The sequence below is a fragment of the Rana temporaria genome, chromosome 1 (genome assembly GCF_905171775.1).
Source record: "Rana temporaria chromosome 1, aRanTem1.1, whole genome shotgun sequence".
In the NCBI taxonomy this organism is placed as follows: Eukaryota; Metazoa; Chordata; class Amphibia; order Anura; family Ranidae; genus Rana; species Rana temporaria.
This window is the reverse complement of record NC_053489.1, coordinates 360,740,491-360,755,999: the sequence shown is the minus strand read 5'-3', so window position 1 is coordinate 360,755,999 and position 15,509 is coordinate 360,740,491. Positions and strand designations below refer to the sequence as shown.

At 42.0% G+C, this 15,509-nt stretch overlaps 1 protein-coding gene across 1 annotated transcript in view; it reads left to right on the top strand.

The window, feature by feature from the left end:
- The first annotated feature begins 1,907 nt into the window (after nucleotides 1-1,907).
- The window catches only part of THEG (theg spermatid protein), a 58,812-nt gene continuing 45,210 nt past the window's right edge, over nucleotides 1,908-15,509 (top strand). Inside the window, exon 1 of the mRNA XM_040321951.1 lies at nucleotides 1,908-1,999. Within this exon, the coding sequence (XP_040177885.1) occupies nucleotides 1,911-1,999 (89 nt within the window). The 5' untranslated portion in view covers nucleotides 1,908-1,910. The remainder of the gene's footprint in view (nucleotides 2,000-15,509) is intronic.

Below are 15,509 nucleotides of genomic sequence, written 5' to 3'. Positions count from 1 at the left end.
TAACTGTTTGTAGTGCAAGCTAAAAAAAAAAACTTACTACATTTATCATTAAGTTTAAGCTGTATGTCCAAAAAATCTTTGCACCTTCTTAAAAAAATCGTATTTTTGTCGCAAATTTTATACCCACATCTTTTTTCTTGCAAAGGAACATGCATATCAAAACTGTCACAAATCCAGCCTATGTTCCTAATCATAAGTATATATAAATAGATTTGTAACAATGTACAAAGTATGTCTTCTTATACAGTTTTCACCTAAAAGTCAATTCTGTTACCATATTTTGCTTGTCATGCCTATCCTGCTTTGTCACATGACACCCTGGTGCTCTCCATGTGACATTTATTAGTTCCCCTGGAAACCAGAGCATACTCAGTCTCTTAGCAACAGAAAAAGTAGGGAGAAGGCTAGACTCGGAACATGAGAACATCCAGGCACTGATGAATAGGGTAAGTTCTTGCACCATAAACATTGAGTACTTAGTATATACCGTAGTTTATTTATGCAAATTGGTATTATGTGCACTATGTTTTTCTCTTTAGATACTGCCATGGCAAGCTCACTAGATGTCTGTCTGGCAAGTACATAGAGCATTGACAGATAAGGAAGTTACTGTGTAAATACAATTATTGAATGTCACAGACAGCTGAACAAACAAAACAGGGTGATCTACATTGAGTTTAGTACATATACATAAACTTTTCATTGTAATGTAAAATTAGGCACTACAAGGTCACATTCTTATTTTTTTTATTTTTTTTTGTTTCTTCATGTGCGTACATTTAAAATTCATCTTCAAGTCAAAGCTCACACATGGTGTGTGTCTCTTTAATAAATCAGTAAGCGTTCTGATGCCATGGTGGAGATGGTTTGCAGAGTTTAGACTTGAGGCTGAAGTCAAAATTTGAATGCCGAGCAGACCCCGGTTGGGGAGCCCAGGAGATTTAGAAAGACAATAGGAAAGGAGCCTACTTCCCATTGCCTGAGTATTATGCTGCTTTAATAACTTCACTGTAGAATAATCATCACCTTACAAAGTAATTATTTTTAGCTATAGAGTATAGGATATGTTACAAAGCAGATCAGTTCCCCTAAGTGGCTCCTTATACCATTGTATAGGATTTATAATGTCACATTAACTTTCTCTGTTTCTTCTAACTGGTTCTACCACTTGTCTTTCAGATTCAGCATGTGTGCAGCTCAAGGCTCTAGGTCTGTAGAATAATTATCACCTTACAAAGTAATTATTTTTTAGCTATAGAGCATGAGTCTTCAAACTATGGCCCTCCAGTTGTTCAGGAACTACAATTCCCATCATGCCTAGTCATGTCTGTGAATGTCAGTGCATTACAAGGCCTCATGGGATGTGTAGTTCTACAACAGCTGGAGGGCCGTAGTTTGAGGATCCCTGCTATAGAGTATAGGATATGTTACAAAGCAGATCAGTTCCCCTAAGTGGCTCCTAATACCATTGTATAGGATTTATAATGTCACATTAACCCTTTCTCTGTTTCTTCTAACTGGTTCTACCACTTGTCTTTCAGATTCAGCATGTGTGCAGCTCAAGGCTCTAGGTCTGTAGAATAATTATCACCTTACAAAGTAATTATTTTTTAGCTATAGAGCATGAGTCTTCAAACTATGGCCCTCCAGTTGTTCAGGAACTACAATTCCCATCATGCCTAGTCATGTCTGTGAATGTCAGTGCATTACAAGGCCTCATGGGATGTGTAGTTCTACAACAGCTGGAGGGCCGTAGTTTGAGGATCCCTGCTATAGAGTATAGGATATGTTACAAAGCAGATCAGTTCCCCTAAGTGGCTCCTAATACCATTGTATAGGATTTATAATGTCACATTAACCCTTTCTCTGTTTCTTCTAACTGGTTCTACCACTTGTCTTTCAGATTCAGCATGTGTGCAGCTCAAAGCTCTAGGTCTGTAGAAAGTAGCCTGGACATTCTTGCTCGACCAAAGGCAAATTTCCTGAAATACCAAGACAAGTGAGTGATAGACAATTAAGTTTTACTAAATTATATGTGTATATATATATATATATATATATATATATATATATATATATATAGGTCGCAGCCATAAGGTCGCCATTACTAGTTAAAAAATAATTATTAATAAAAATGCCATTTAACTATCCCCTATTTTGTAGACGCTATAACTTTTGTGCAAACCAAGCAATAAACCCTTTTTGTGTTTTTTTTATACCAAAAATATGTAGAAAAATACGTATCGGCCTAAACTGCGAAAAAAAAATGTTTTATATATTTTTGGGGGATATTTATTATAGCAAAAAGTAAAAAAATATATATATATTTTTTTAAATTGTCGCTCTATTTTTGTTTATAGCGCAAAAAATAAAAACCACAGAGGAGATCAAATACCACCAAAAGAAAGCTCTATTTGTGGGAAAAAAGGACGTCAATTTTGTTTGGGTGCCACGTCGCACAACCGCGCAATTGTCAGTTAAAGCGACGCAGTGCCGAATCTCAAAAAGTGGCATGGTCTTTGCACACGCTGGTGGAAAGGCGACAAATTACAGTACTTAAGAATCTTCATAGGCATTACTTTAAAGATTTACAGATAAGATAACAGATAACAGAAGATATCTAGTGCTAAAATAATTTATCTCGCTCTAACGATCGCGCTGATACCTCACATGTGTAATTTGAACACCATTTACATATTTGGGCACAACTTGCATATATACTTGCTTCTAGTGTGCGAGCTCGGAGGGACGGGGCGCTTTAATTATTATTATTTTTTTCTTTGTACCTTACTTTTTATTTTTACACTGTGCCTTTTTAAAAAAAAAATGTCATCACTTTTATTCCTATTACAAGGAATGTAAACATCCCTTGTAATAAAAATAAGCAGGACAGGGCCTCTTTAATGTGAGATCTGGGGTAAAAATTATTTTTTTATGTTTCCACATAAAAAAATGGGCCTTTAAAGGCCGGAGGGCAGAAGTGACGTTTGACGTTGCTCTGGTCCCCCAAGGGCTTAGAATCGAGTGGGGGCCATCTTGCCCTCTCTCGACTTCCTGGCCATCACTCCACTGGATCGGATTGTTTCCGCCGCTGCTGATCTCTCTGTTAAGCGGCAGAAAAGACCGGGAAGTGGCGGGAGGGGGCACCTCTCCCGCTGCCCATAAAAGTAATTAGCCACTGTCCCATATATGTGGAAAAGGATCGCCCACTTTGTAAAAATATACTTGGATTATGGCAGCTAGCTGTTGATATAACCCTTTTATTTAACGTCAAAGTAGCGACGTAAATACACGTTGGGCGGTTCGGAAGATGTCTATAGGTATTCGAACAAACTTTTGTATTAAAATTTTCATCAGTTTGTTTTATGACTTGATTAACGTCATTTGAAAGTATTTTGTAAACATTTGCTTTTTACATTTTTGGAATGAATGATCTTTTCCAAATGAAAATAGCTTACGCTGTTAGAAATTCGATCATTCAAGAAAAATTATCCAGCTTGCTCCTTCACATTTTCTCATTACTGTGATCAAACACGAGCCACAATTTTACCCCACTAACAATTGGGAAATTGGGAAAATTTTCAAACAAAATTCTACTAGCATACGGTCAGCTTTAGACCCTGCAAGCCTGCTTCTATGTAAAGTATCTGAGCAGTTTGGTGAGGAGGTGTGTGCGATTCACCTGAAATATGTGACATGGATCGAAATTCAATGCAAGTTGGTTGTATTGTTCTGCTGGAAAATTTGCTCTCGGTCAGCACCACTGGCTATAGCCGACGGTGCTGATCAGTGTATCCTGACAGCAGGGAAATCTCCCCGCTGTCAAAATACAAAGACCCAGCAGGAGGGATTCCTCCTTCCACATCGAGTGTGTATATGGGGGAATTAATTAATTTTCTTTTGTTCAACCCATTGGGTCAAAAAATGACTGGTGTATAGCCAGCCTTACAGGAACAATATTATGCATGTGAATTGTGTGACTCAAATCACCAAATGACTGTTTGCTGTTATCAGTGTGTAACTGTGTGATGATTGTGTGTAGCCATGAATGGCCACAGGACGATTTTAGGGTGATTTCAGTCGCAGAGCTTGTTGCTAAATTCTAGATTGGGTTACTTGCATTTCCCAGAGTTTTGTGTTTTTACAGAATATTGTATTTTTGAACATTACACTACTTGACTACACCTTCTCTGCAATGTTTTGGCTGCCCATTCATTTCTTGTTTGTTTCCCTAACAGATCCAAGTATTTTAACCCCGATTGTTTCAGAATTGTTCTTTGTGCCATTCAGCACTAATCACATTTAAAACCTACACTGTTAAATATAAATACCAGCCATTGGATTGACAATAACAGTTATTATTTGTTGCCAGGTACTTATTATTTCTTATTATTTGTCATTTAATTACAGCTTATTAATTGCAGATCCCCTAAAGAGCGTGATAAGGTTGTAATTACAGGTGACCCTTACTAACAAGCATTTGAAATGCCAGAATACTGGGAAAACCTGTAATTACTGTGTCATTCTCTTGTATACCCATTCTACATCAACCCCCACCTTGTTCTCAGCAAACACAGGAGCTCTCAAATTGCTGTCAGCACTGGTCACCAATAAGCAACAAAGTAACTTTTAGAAGCAGACAATAGCATGTGTTCACTCCATTTATTATAGATGCAGCCTGGAGTAAGTTAAAGGAGATCTATGGTCAAAGTACACACTTTAATTTTTTATAAAATCATCATTGCAATAGCAATACAAACAATTGTTATATTTGACAATCCAATATAAGTTTATTTGAAAAATCTATTTTTGTGTTGTGCGTTGTACCTGTCTGCTTGTCATCTCTTTCCACAACTTCCTGGACCCCCTGCATGCTTTACAGCTTCTCCTCTGCTGTTAAGCTTCCATTTGTAAGAACTATATATCCCATGGTACCTTGCTGCCTTCAAGCAGTGATTTCTAGGGGCGTAGATACACTTTTATATGTATCTACGGTGAAATCATTATCCGCTGCAGCTAGCAGGGTACCATGGGATTTGTAGTCCTTGGAAATTGAACATAAAGCAAATGAATGACCTAGAGTAGAAGCTGTAAAGCATGTAGGGAATCCAGAACATTGTGGAACGAGATGGCCAGGAGATTGGCAGTACTCACAACAATATGAAAAGAGATTTTTCAAGTAAATTTAATATTAGATTGTCAAAATTAGCTATTGTTTGTATTACTCCATTTCTAAAACATCTTGTAGGATCTTCAAACCATTAATATTATTGTTCTAGCGCAGTTATATGTATTTTTTCTGTTGTTGTTTTAAAAGAGAAGTATGTTGTTGTTGTTTTCCCCTTTTATACTTACCTAGGTGGATGCAGCATGGGACCGATATTTCATCTGTCCCCCGGCGTCTCTACACTGAGAACTGAGCCATTGAACACAGCCAATGGCTTAGTTCTCACAGATCCCAGAGAGGAGAGCTGCTGACTGTCAGCAGCTCTCCTCTATGCTCCTCCCTTAACTGGAGCGCTAAGCTATGGAGGGGCAGAGATCGGCCATCTATGTCTCTCAGCGGCTCTCTGAGAGGCTGAGACAGGCATCAGTCCAGGCACCTGGCGGTTCCAGACTTTATTGTTGTGATGATGTGGTGCCTGGACTGATTCCATTGATGCCAGCAGAGAGCGGTTTTCAGACCGCTGTCTGCATGAAAACGGGTCACAGGAGTACAAAACCCATGGGAGAAGCCCAGCCAAATGAGCTCAGTCTGGACTTTGCCTTTAAACAACATCAGGTTATTGTTGTGCTGTATTATGCCTATGCCTAGTGGCGGTTTAGAGCCACTACAATGTATTTGCTTATGTGATTTGGTATCTTCCTCTCCCCCTCGTTCTTGTTTAGCACTAGTTAGTTCAGTTTTATCTAGCCCCCCCCCCCTGTTTCTTCCATGTTCCCTCAATCAGTGTTAGTATTTCACAGAGAAGGGACTTTGGAAAGTCATTGTTCTCTTACACTTCAAAAAACTGGTAAACATCTTCAGTGCTACAGTTATCTGAAGGAAAATTGCATTGGATGCATTTTCTATGTCTTATTGAAGAGTTAAACTGCCTGTGGGTGGCACCAAGTCAGCAGGTGACCATACTGTCTGGACAGACTGGGTCTAAGGAGGTATGCCAATTCATAAATTGGCATTTGAAACAGAACATAAGATCTTGACTAATACACCAGCAAACCTCCACCAGGTGTAGCAAAAAGTGTGAAGATGTTAGGGGAGGACAAATCCCATTCTTGCCTTTTTTTAGGTTTTTGAACCACTGTGTGTTTTTTATCATTTTCTTTTACATATATTTACAAATATTTTGTATACAAAGTGGTGCTATTACTGTACCAACTTCAAAAATAATTACCTAACAAAAATTGGAGTTAATTAAGACCATCTGTAAGTAGGTGTACACAGACAGGCAGAATGCCTGTCCCTGTATGCTTTGTATGAATCAGGTGGCATATTTGCTGCCACTACCCCCTACACACCTATCACTGGTTTTAAGAATGCTATCTGCTTCACAGACAACAGCCTCCTAGCAACCAATGATGTTAAGAGTAGGTGGAGCCTGATGGGGTAGCTGAGACACTAGTTCCCCCTCAGGTCCTCTCTCTTCTTGTAATTGACAGAAGGCATTGTGTGCATTTTACTTTACAGTCAATAGCAGGCTGTCTACTGTCTATAGATCCACCCGCTCTCAATCACAAGGGGAACAAACTTGATGGGGAATTAGTGTCACAACTTTCCCATCAGGCTTGGCCCACCACAGTGGCCTGGATGGAGCCCAGCTGAAGTTGCTTTTTACCTGTCTATACCAAGGCTTATGTTGGTGTGCAGCATTCAGACTTTTTCCTTTTTTCAGCATGTACATTGAGCTGGGACGGGCTCTTTCCATGCTGGTACCCTTTCAGTGAGAGTCACCGGAGATTATTGGAATGGAGACTTAGAGCGGCACCCAAAGTTTTTGTTTTATGGTCAAAATTCATGTTCTATTACAAATATAAAGTGTAGTTAAAACATGACCCTGTGTGCACAGGAGAATCTTTTTTCTGCATGTAGCAAGGGAAGCAGTGCTAATGCCTTGTACACACGATTGGAATTTCCGATGGAAAATGTCAGACGGAATTTTTTCATCGGATATTCCGACCATTCCGTGTGCCCCATCGGAAATTCCGATGGACTTTGAAAGAACATGTTCTCTCTTTTTTTTTTCCGATGAAATTCCATTCATCTGTATGGAACTCCGATGGAGAAAAAAACACGCATGCTCAGAATCAAGTCGACGCATGCTTGGAAGCATTGAACATCATTTTTCTCGGCTCGTCGTAGTGTTGTACGTCACCGTGTTTTGGACGGTCGAAATTTGGTGTGACAGTGTGTATGCAAGACGGCTTGAACGGAATTCTGTCAGAAAAATCCATCGGAGTTTATCCCAACGGAAATTCCGATCGTGTGTACAGGGCATTAGACTTCGCTGAGCTCCAAATGAGATTTACTTTATATACTGTACATGGGGAATATACCTTTATTGCACCAAGCTGTTCTTGGCAGCAGAGTACACAGACAATCATTTTTAGTGAACCTTACATGTCATTTAAAAAGGCCGTATCTTATTTTTTGTCCTGGGGGGGGGGGGGGGTTCAGTACGGTTGTCTATTAAGTCATAGGGTGCAATCTAAGCAAGTGCAAAGTGAGAGCGCTGCCTATCACAATATGGTGCCCTTTGATCCAGCTCAGTAAGGTTAGTGAGGCTCAGTAAGAGCCGGTTCACACTGGGGCAGCACGACTTGCCGAGCGACTCGGCAAGGCAATCTGCCCACGACTTCAGACTTCTGTATTGAAGTCAATGCAAGTCGCCCTGAAGTCGTCCCAAAGTAGTACAGCAACCTTTTTCTAAGTCGGAGCGACTTGAGTCGCTCCTATTAGAACGGTTCCATAGTACAGAGCGGAGCGCAACTTGTCAGGCGACTAAGACGAGTCGCCCCTGTGTGAACTGGCTCTAAGGTTTGCTATTATGGTGCAAAGGGTGCATTTTGTGTCATACAGAGCTTTCTTTGATTTTGTTACCCTTTACAGATAAAAAAAATTGTGAATGAACTGCTTACCACAGGGTGGTGCCTTTTGTATTATAATAGCCAACCTTAACGGGCAAGTGCAAAGGTCACCATCATCTTGTGGAAGGCAGCACACTCTGGCTGCAGTACAAGTGGAAAAGTTACAGCAGCACCCCACCATTGTAGCTAACAGCGCTCTTACTAGGTAAGTAAAGATGGTAATCATCATCAGAAGCTAGAAAGCGTGAACCCGATCCACAAGGGACCAGAAGCATAACAATCCCAATCAGCAGATTTAATAACAGCAATTTATTAAAGTGTTACTAAATCCACAACAGTAAAATCAGTCTGTATATGCGGCCTAGCATGCTTGTTATACTCACTATGGAACTTAAGGGGTTAATCCTCTGCATTGTGTAAAAGAGACGTTTTATCCTGTATGCATAGATCCTCCCCCTCCTGCACTGTCTATCTGGTGTATGCCAGCTAACACAGGCAGGGTAGCTAACCTGCACATGCTCAGTTGTGTCTTTTATGCTGGAGAGAACAGTTCCTTGTTCTCAGAGATAGCCAGGTCACATGATATTGACATCACACATGTGGGCGTGTATACAGCCGCAGTGGAAATCTCCTCCTTCCTGAACTCTCAGCAATGGAGAAACTCTGCAGTTTATCATGTAACCGTTGTATACAGATCCTCCAAAAAGGCTAATTAATGGAAATATTTTAATGTAAAATTAAGATTTATAAGCTGTGGGCACTGTGGGGGGGTCGGGTAGATGAACTATTTTCATATTACTGGGTTTAGTAACACTTTAAAGTTAGTGTTACAATTGCACAGTGGGGGGGGGGGGGGGGGGGCGGGGGGATTGGAAGGTGAGATTGGGAGAGGAGGGAGGTGATAGGTAGAAGGTAAGGGGAAAATCTCGAGATACGCCGCATAAGTGCAAATATGCGCCGTCGTATCTGTGCGCCGTGCCCACAAAACTAGATACGCCTGAAAATAGGCTTCATCCGACCGACGTAACTTGTCTACACTGGCGTATCGTGGGCGCATATTTACGCTGGACGCATGTGGCGCTCCCATTGATTTTGTATTCAAATATGCAAATGAGGGAGATACGGCGATTCATGAACGTTCGTGCGCCCGGCGCAGGCTACGCGCGGTGCGCGTAAGTTCTATGTCCAGCCTAAAGTTATTCCCCATAAAACAGGTGTAACTCAGCACCAGACGTGCACAGGTCAGCTGAACGTTACGGACAAGCTGAGCAACCACACTTGCAGTACAACACATCTGTATGCCAACATGCCAGGCAGGGCCGCCATCAGGAATTATAGGGCCCCTTACACAGCTTCAGGCATGGGCCTGGGGGGGTGCTGCCGCGAATTGAGAAGAATTGAGAAAGAAGAAATAAAGAAAAATATATATAAAAAAAGGAACTAAAAAGAATAAAAAATGAAATAAAAAAATATCAAAAACATTTTTTTTTCTAAAAAATTTAAAAAAGGGGGCTTGCCTTCTGGGGTCCTGTGCTCACACACACCACATCCACCTCACATTGGTTTAGCCCAAGTCCACAACACGGGACTTGGAAGCAGCAATGCCACGCCAAGGCCCCAATGATGTTGCTGTCCATTCATACCACATTCACACGGCCGTGGGGATAACCTCTCCCTGACGATCCATGGTGACAAGCCTTGCTGGCAGGAATGTCACCCACACACCAGTCACACTGTAGCCTACATCTGTGCACGACACTCCAAAAAAAAGTAACGCTCATACTCTAAGCTGCCAACGTCCAGAGAGTCATTTGCCCTCTCGTGGGCCAGGCCTTGTGCCTAGGGTTCGGCTCCTCAATAGCCGTGGGGACGACTGGAGTGGGGGGGGGGGTGGGGCATCTCGAGGAGGGTCATCCCCTGGCCTGTCACTCCTGGCAGATGTTGCCTGTATGCCCTCCAATGCCAAGGAAATGCGTGCTAGCACGCTATTAGTCTCCGCCTGCATACGCAGCTGCCTGCCGCTGGTCTGGTGCTGTAGGCGCCTGTTCAGGCGACCCTCCATCTGTATGGCGGAAGTATCGGCCTGTACAACCTCCCCCATACTCTTCACCTCCGCAAGGATCCCTGTGGCTGTGGCCTGCAGCTCCCCCATAGCCGCGGAATGCCGGTCCAGGGTGGCCTGAATGTCCCCAGATCCCTGGTCCCCAGATGGAGAGGGACCCCCTGCTACCATCTGGTGATGCATAGCATTGAGGGACTGGGTTTGGTCGCACAAACATGTGACCATGGCTGCACAGTTGGCATTTGCGCTCGACGAGCACATGTCTGAGCGTATTTATGCTCTCGGCGTAGGCGGTGTGCCGGCGTATCTTAGGGGTTATGCCGGGCATAGTTGTGAGCATGCGCAGAGGGGTACGGGACATACGTCCACGTCACGGCACATGCGCCGTTTGCGATACGCCGGACGTAAAACTGCGCCACGCTCGGACCATCATTTGCATGGGGTCACGCCCACTTATGCTGGCCTGCACCTTCGAAAATACGCTACGCTGGCTCATCTTGGTGAGCAATGGCTTGCTGAATGCAGTGCATGCCTCTCCGCGCTGCGCCGGCGTAGTGTAAAAGAGATACGCTACGGCGGCATAAATATGCGCTGATGTATGTGAATCCGGGCCTAAGTCTGTACAATTTCAGTGCAAAGTACTTTCAACTTTTTATCCTTTCAACTTTCTTCATCTAATAACAGACACTTGCATTTGGCTTCAGTGGGTGACTTTTAAAGGCTTTGAGCATCTTATTTTTTTTTTTAACCACTTCAATACCAACATGTTTATTCATTTCCAAAATATTGTAGTTAAAAAAGAGATCCCCTGGGGTGTCCACTTTCCAAAAAGGGGTCATTTTGAGGGTGTCTTTGCTGTCCTGGCATTTTTACTTTAACAGAAAGTAAAGAGGGTTTTTTTCCCCAAATATCTTTTTTTTTTTTACATTCTTAAAAATTTAAAACCCAGTGGTTATTAAACACATCAATACTGGGCACTTGTACTCCCTTCCTGCCCAGGCCAATTTTCAGCTTTCAGGACTGTCACACTTTGAATGACAATTGTGTGGCCATGCAACACTGTATAAGAAATGTTTATATTTCTTTTCACACAAAAAGAGCTTTCTTTTGGTGGTATTTAATCAAAAGGAATTTTTTTTGCTAAATAAATGAAAAAACACAGAAAAGTAAAAAAAAAAGCATTTTTCTTTGTTTCTGTTATAAAATATTGCAAATAAATAGTCTTTCTCCATAAATATAGGCCAAACTGTATTCTGCAACATTTCTTTGGCACAAATAATCCAAATCAGTGTATTTTATTTGGTCTGTAGGAAAGATACCACCTAACCTCCACCTATCCATCAGAATGCATGTACTTCCAATGTGGAGCCTCTCATAAGCTAGAGATAGGACCACAGATACCAGGGTGCCGTGATGAGGCTCTGTGGCTTACGCATGTATTTGCAAATGTGTGCAGACTAAACCCCTGTTTTAATGCATACTGTTAGATAGGTTGATTTGGTTGTCAGCGGGCTGGCTGGTGAGTAAAGCTTGGATTTTCCTTGGATTTATCTTTGGTCTTGTTTATATCAAGATATAGAGTTCACAAACTATGGCATATACTGTAACATTTCGAATGACAATTGCGCCGTCATTCAACACTGTACCCATATGAAATTTTGATAATTTTTTTCTCCACAAATAGAGCTTTCTTTTGGTGGTATTTGATCACTTCTGCCGTTTTTATTTTGTGCACTATAAACAAAAAAAGAGCAACAATTTTGAAAAAAAACCACAATTTTTTACTTTTTGCTATAATAAATATCCCATTTAAAAAATATATATATATAAATTCATCCTCAGTTTAGGTCGATATTTATTCTTCTACATATTTTTGGTAATAAGCGTATATTGATTGGTTTGCGCAAAATTTATAGCGCCTAAAAAATAGGGGATAGAGTTATGTCATTTTTATTATTATTATTTTTTTTTTTACTAGTAATGGCAGTCATCTGCGTTTTTTATCGTGACTGCTCTTGATTGTCCCATTGTAGGTGATACTTGACATCAATGTGCTTGGTCCTAGGATTGACCCTTTCTGATTGCATAAGCTTTATACATCCCTGGTTGTCTTCAAAATGAGAATTGGTTTTGACATGTCTATCCCAATGTCCACAAAAAGTTGACAAATCCATATAGCTTCTTGACAAGCGTGTGCTGCTGCAATGTACGCTACTTCAGCTGAAGATATAGAGACAGACGCTTGCTTTTGGCTAGACCAACTTATGGTTCCTTCCCCATACTGGAAGATGAATCCACTTGTGACTTTGTGGTCTGTACAGACTCCGGCCCAATCAGCATCCACATATTTGACCAGTTTTGAATTGGATGTTGCTGGTAACCGTAACTGCAACTGAATTGATCCTTTAAAGCTACTGCATAACTTTTTTTACTGCATTCCAGTCACACTGACAGGGAGCTGAAATTTTCCTGCATAGTATGCCCACTGCTGCGGCTGTGTCTGGTCTTGTCATAGTGGCAACATATAGCAGCTTACCGATTGCTCTGCGATACATGTCATTGTTGGGTAGCAAGTTTTCTGCTTCATTGCTCTTTTGATAGTCTGGTTCCATAGGAGTTTTCACTTCCTTTGCATCTTGCATATGGAATTGTTCCAAGATAATTTCCATCTTCTTCTCTCTCTATACCCAGAGTCTTGAATACCAAGATAGTAGCTAATGTTCTCTAGCTCTTTTATTTCAAAATTTTCTTTAAGCTTGTAAAATATCTGATTGTAACCCCCTTGTTTAAAACAAGTTATAATGTAATCAACATAGATAATGATGTACGTAAATCCACCTGTCTTCTTGATTCTTGGAGTAAGGACAGGGGTCTGCTTTACTTCTTGAGAATCCCTCTCAGGTAAGTACTTTGTTCACTTTCTCATTCCACGTCCCCTTTTTTTAAATAACACATACTTACCTCCTCGGTGCAAGGATTTCTGTTCTGGCTCCTCCCTGCATCGAGTACCCCCTCTGAGACCCGCATTCCAAGGAGGCATACGTGCAGTCGCGCTCCTGAGACCATTGACAAAGACTGCAGGACTCGGCCCCGCCCCCCTTGTCACTGGAATTGATTGACAGCAGTGAGAGTCAATGGCTGCTGCTGCTATCAATCTATCCAATAAGGACCGGAGACAGCGGTGAAAAACCTTGTGGGTTTACAAACCCTTTAAGACCATAGATGCTCTTCTGAAGTTTACACACAAGGTTGTCTCCTTGCTCAAACCCTGGTAGTTGCTCCATGTAGAGATCTTACGTAATGTCTCCATATAGGAAAGCAGTTTTAGGGCCCTTTCACACCTGCGGACAGTATGTCCGTATTTCATCCATCCGTTTTCGGAAGAAATACGGACATACATGTATCCCTATGGGATTGCGGATGTCAGCGCATGAACATCCGCTGACAACCGATCTCATCAGTCCGCTCCCCGCTATGGTCCATTTCTGCAGACGGATGAAAATCCTATTTTTCTATCCGTCATCGACTCGGATGAACACGGACAGATGGTCCATGTTCATCCGATCCCCCCATAGAGGAGAGCGGAGATCTGACAGGGTAGGACCTGTCATCTGCTGGCTCAGTGGGGATCAACAGAGCGATCCCTCCTGAGCAAGAGGATGATAAAGGTACGTATCCTCACGGGATCCGTACATGTGAAAGGGCCCTTAAAGCGGGGGTTCACCCTAAAAAAAAAAAAAAAAAATTCTACCATGCCATCCAGCATACTAGCGCGAGCTACAGTATGCCTTTATTTTTATTTTTTTTCGCCGTACTCACAGTTTAATCCCTTAGTTAAGTTTCAGAGTAGGCGTTCCTATGCAGAGGTGAACATGATTGACGGCCAGCTATGGCGCGTCACGCTTCCCGAAAATAGCCGAAATAGGACTTGGCTCTTCACGGCGCCTGCGCAGTCAGCTCCTAGTCTGTGCGCAGGCGCCATATAGCGCCGTGAAGAGCCGAGTCCTACTCCGGCTATTTTCGGGAAGCGTGACGCGCCATAGCCGGCCGTCAAGCATGTTCCCCTCTGCATAGGAACGCCCATTCCCCGCGGGGAGTCTGAAACTTAACTAAGGGATTAAACTGTGAGTACGGCGCAAAAAATAAATAAATAAAGGCATACTGTAGCTCACGCTAGTATGCTGGATGGCATGGTAGAAACTTGTTTTTTAGGGTGAACCTCCTCTTTAACGTCTAGTTTTTTGACTTGCATGCCGCAATGCTAAGAAGCGCTCTGATGGAAGAGTGTTTTACAACGGGAGCAAATGTTTCATCATAATCTTCACCAAATTGTCTGGCTTTGTATTTGTGGATATTCCCTTCTGCGTCTGGTTTTATTTTAAGAGTCCACTTACTTCTTATAGTTTTGCAGTTAGGAGGGAGCTCTGTGAGTGTCTAGGTTTGATTTTCTTGAAGTGACTTTAATTCTTCTTCTGCTGCCTTTCTCCATCATATTGGCTTCATATTTTGGTAGTTTATCTATGTCTTCCCAGGATGTTGGTTCAAGTATGCTGTGTGCTTTGACAGTGTATGACAGCTTGCGGGGTGGTATCCCCTTTATAGTCCGAGTGGATCTTCTGACTTCAGGCAGTTCAGCAGGAACTGGTGGGGAACATGATTTAGGCATTGTGAGTGCCACCTCTTGTTCTGATTCCTGCACAGGTTGGCTTTGGTTGACCTATTCTGGTTTGCTTGGCATATTCAAATCACAGCTTTCAGAGATTGGTGTTTCTGATGATGGGCTCGCATCAAAATAAACACTATGGCTTATTGTCACTTTGTAAGTCTTTGGGTGTAGGATTCTGTAACCCTTAGTTTTCTCACTGTAGCCTACTAGAATGCACTCTATGGCTCTGTGCTCCAGCTTGGATCGCTTTTGACTTGGAATATAGGCATATGCTTTAAATTCCAAAGCTAGGCTTTGATCCATGCCACATTTCAAATGGAGTGCTTTTATGGGCTCTTGAGGGTAGTTTATTCTGTAGGTAGGTTGTAGTCATGACTGCTTCTCCCCAGTACTTGTGATGTGGGTTGGCACCCGACAGCATGCACCTGGCTATTTCTATAAGAGTGTGATTTTTCCTTTTTGCTACACCATTTTGTTCAGGAGTTTATGGTGTGGTTGTCTGGTGTACCATACCTTGTCTCTTCAGATATGAGGCCACTTCTTTGCTTATGTATTCTCCCCGAATGCCGGTAAGTATTGTTCCTGGTTTCCGTTGGAATTTGTTGCTAGCTATGGCAACAAACTGTTGAAGTTTCACTGATGTTTCATTCTTGTGTTTCATCAGATAAGTGGTTGTGTACCTGGAATAGTCATCAG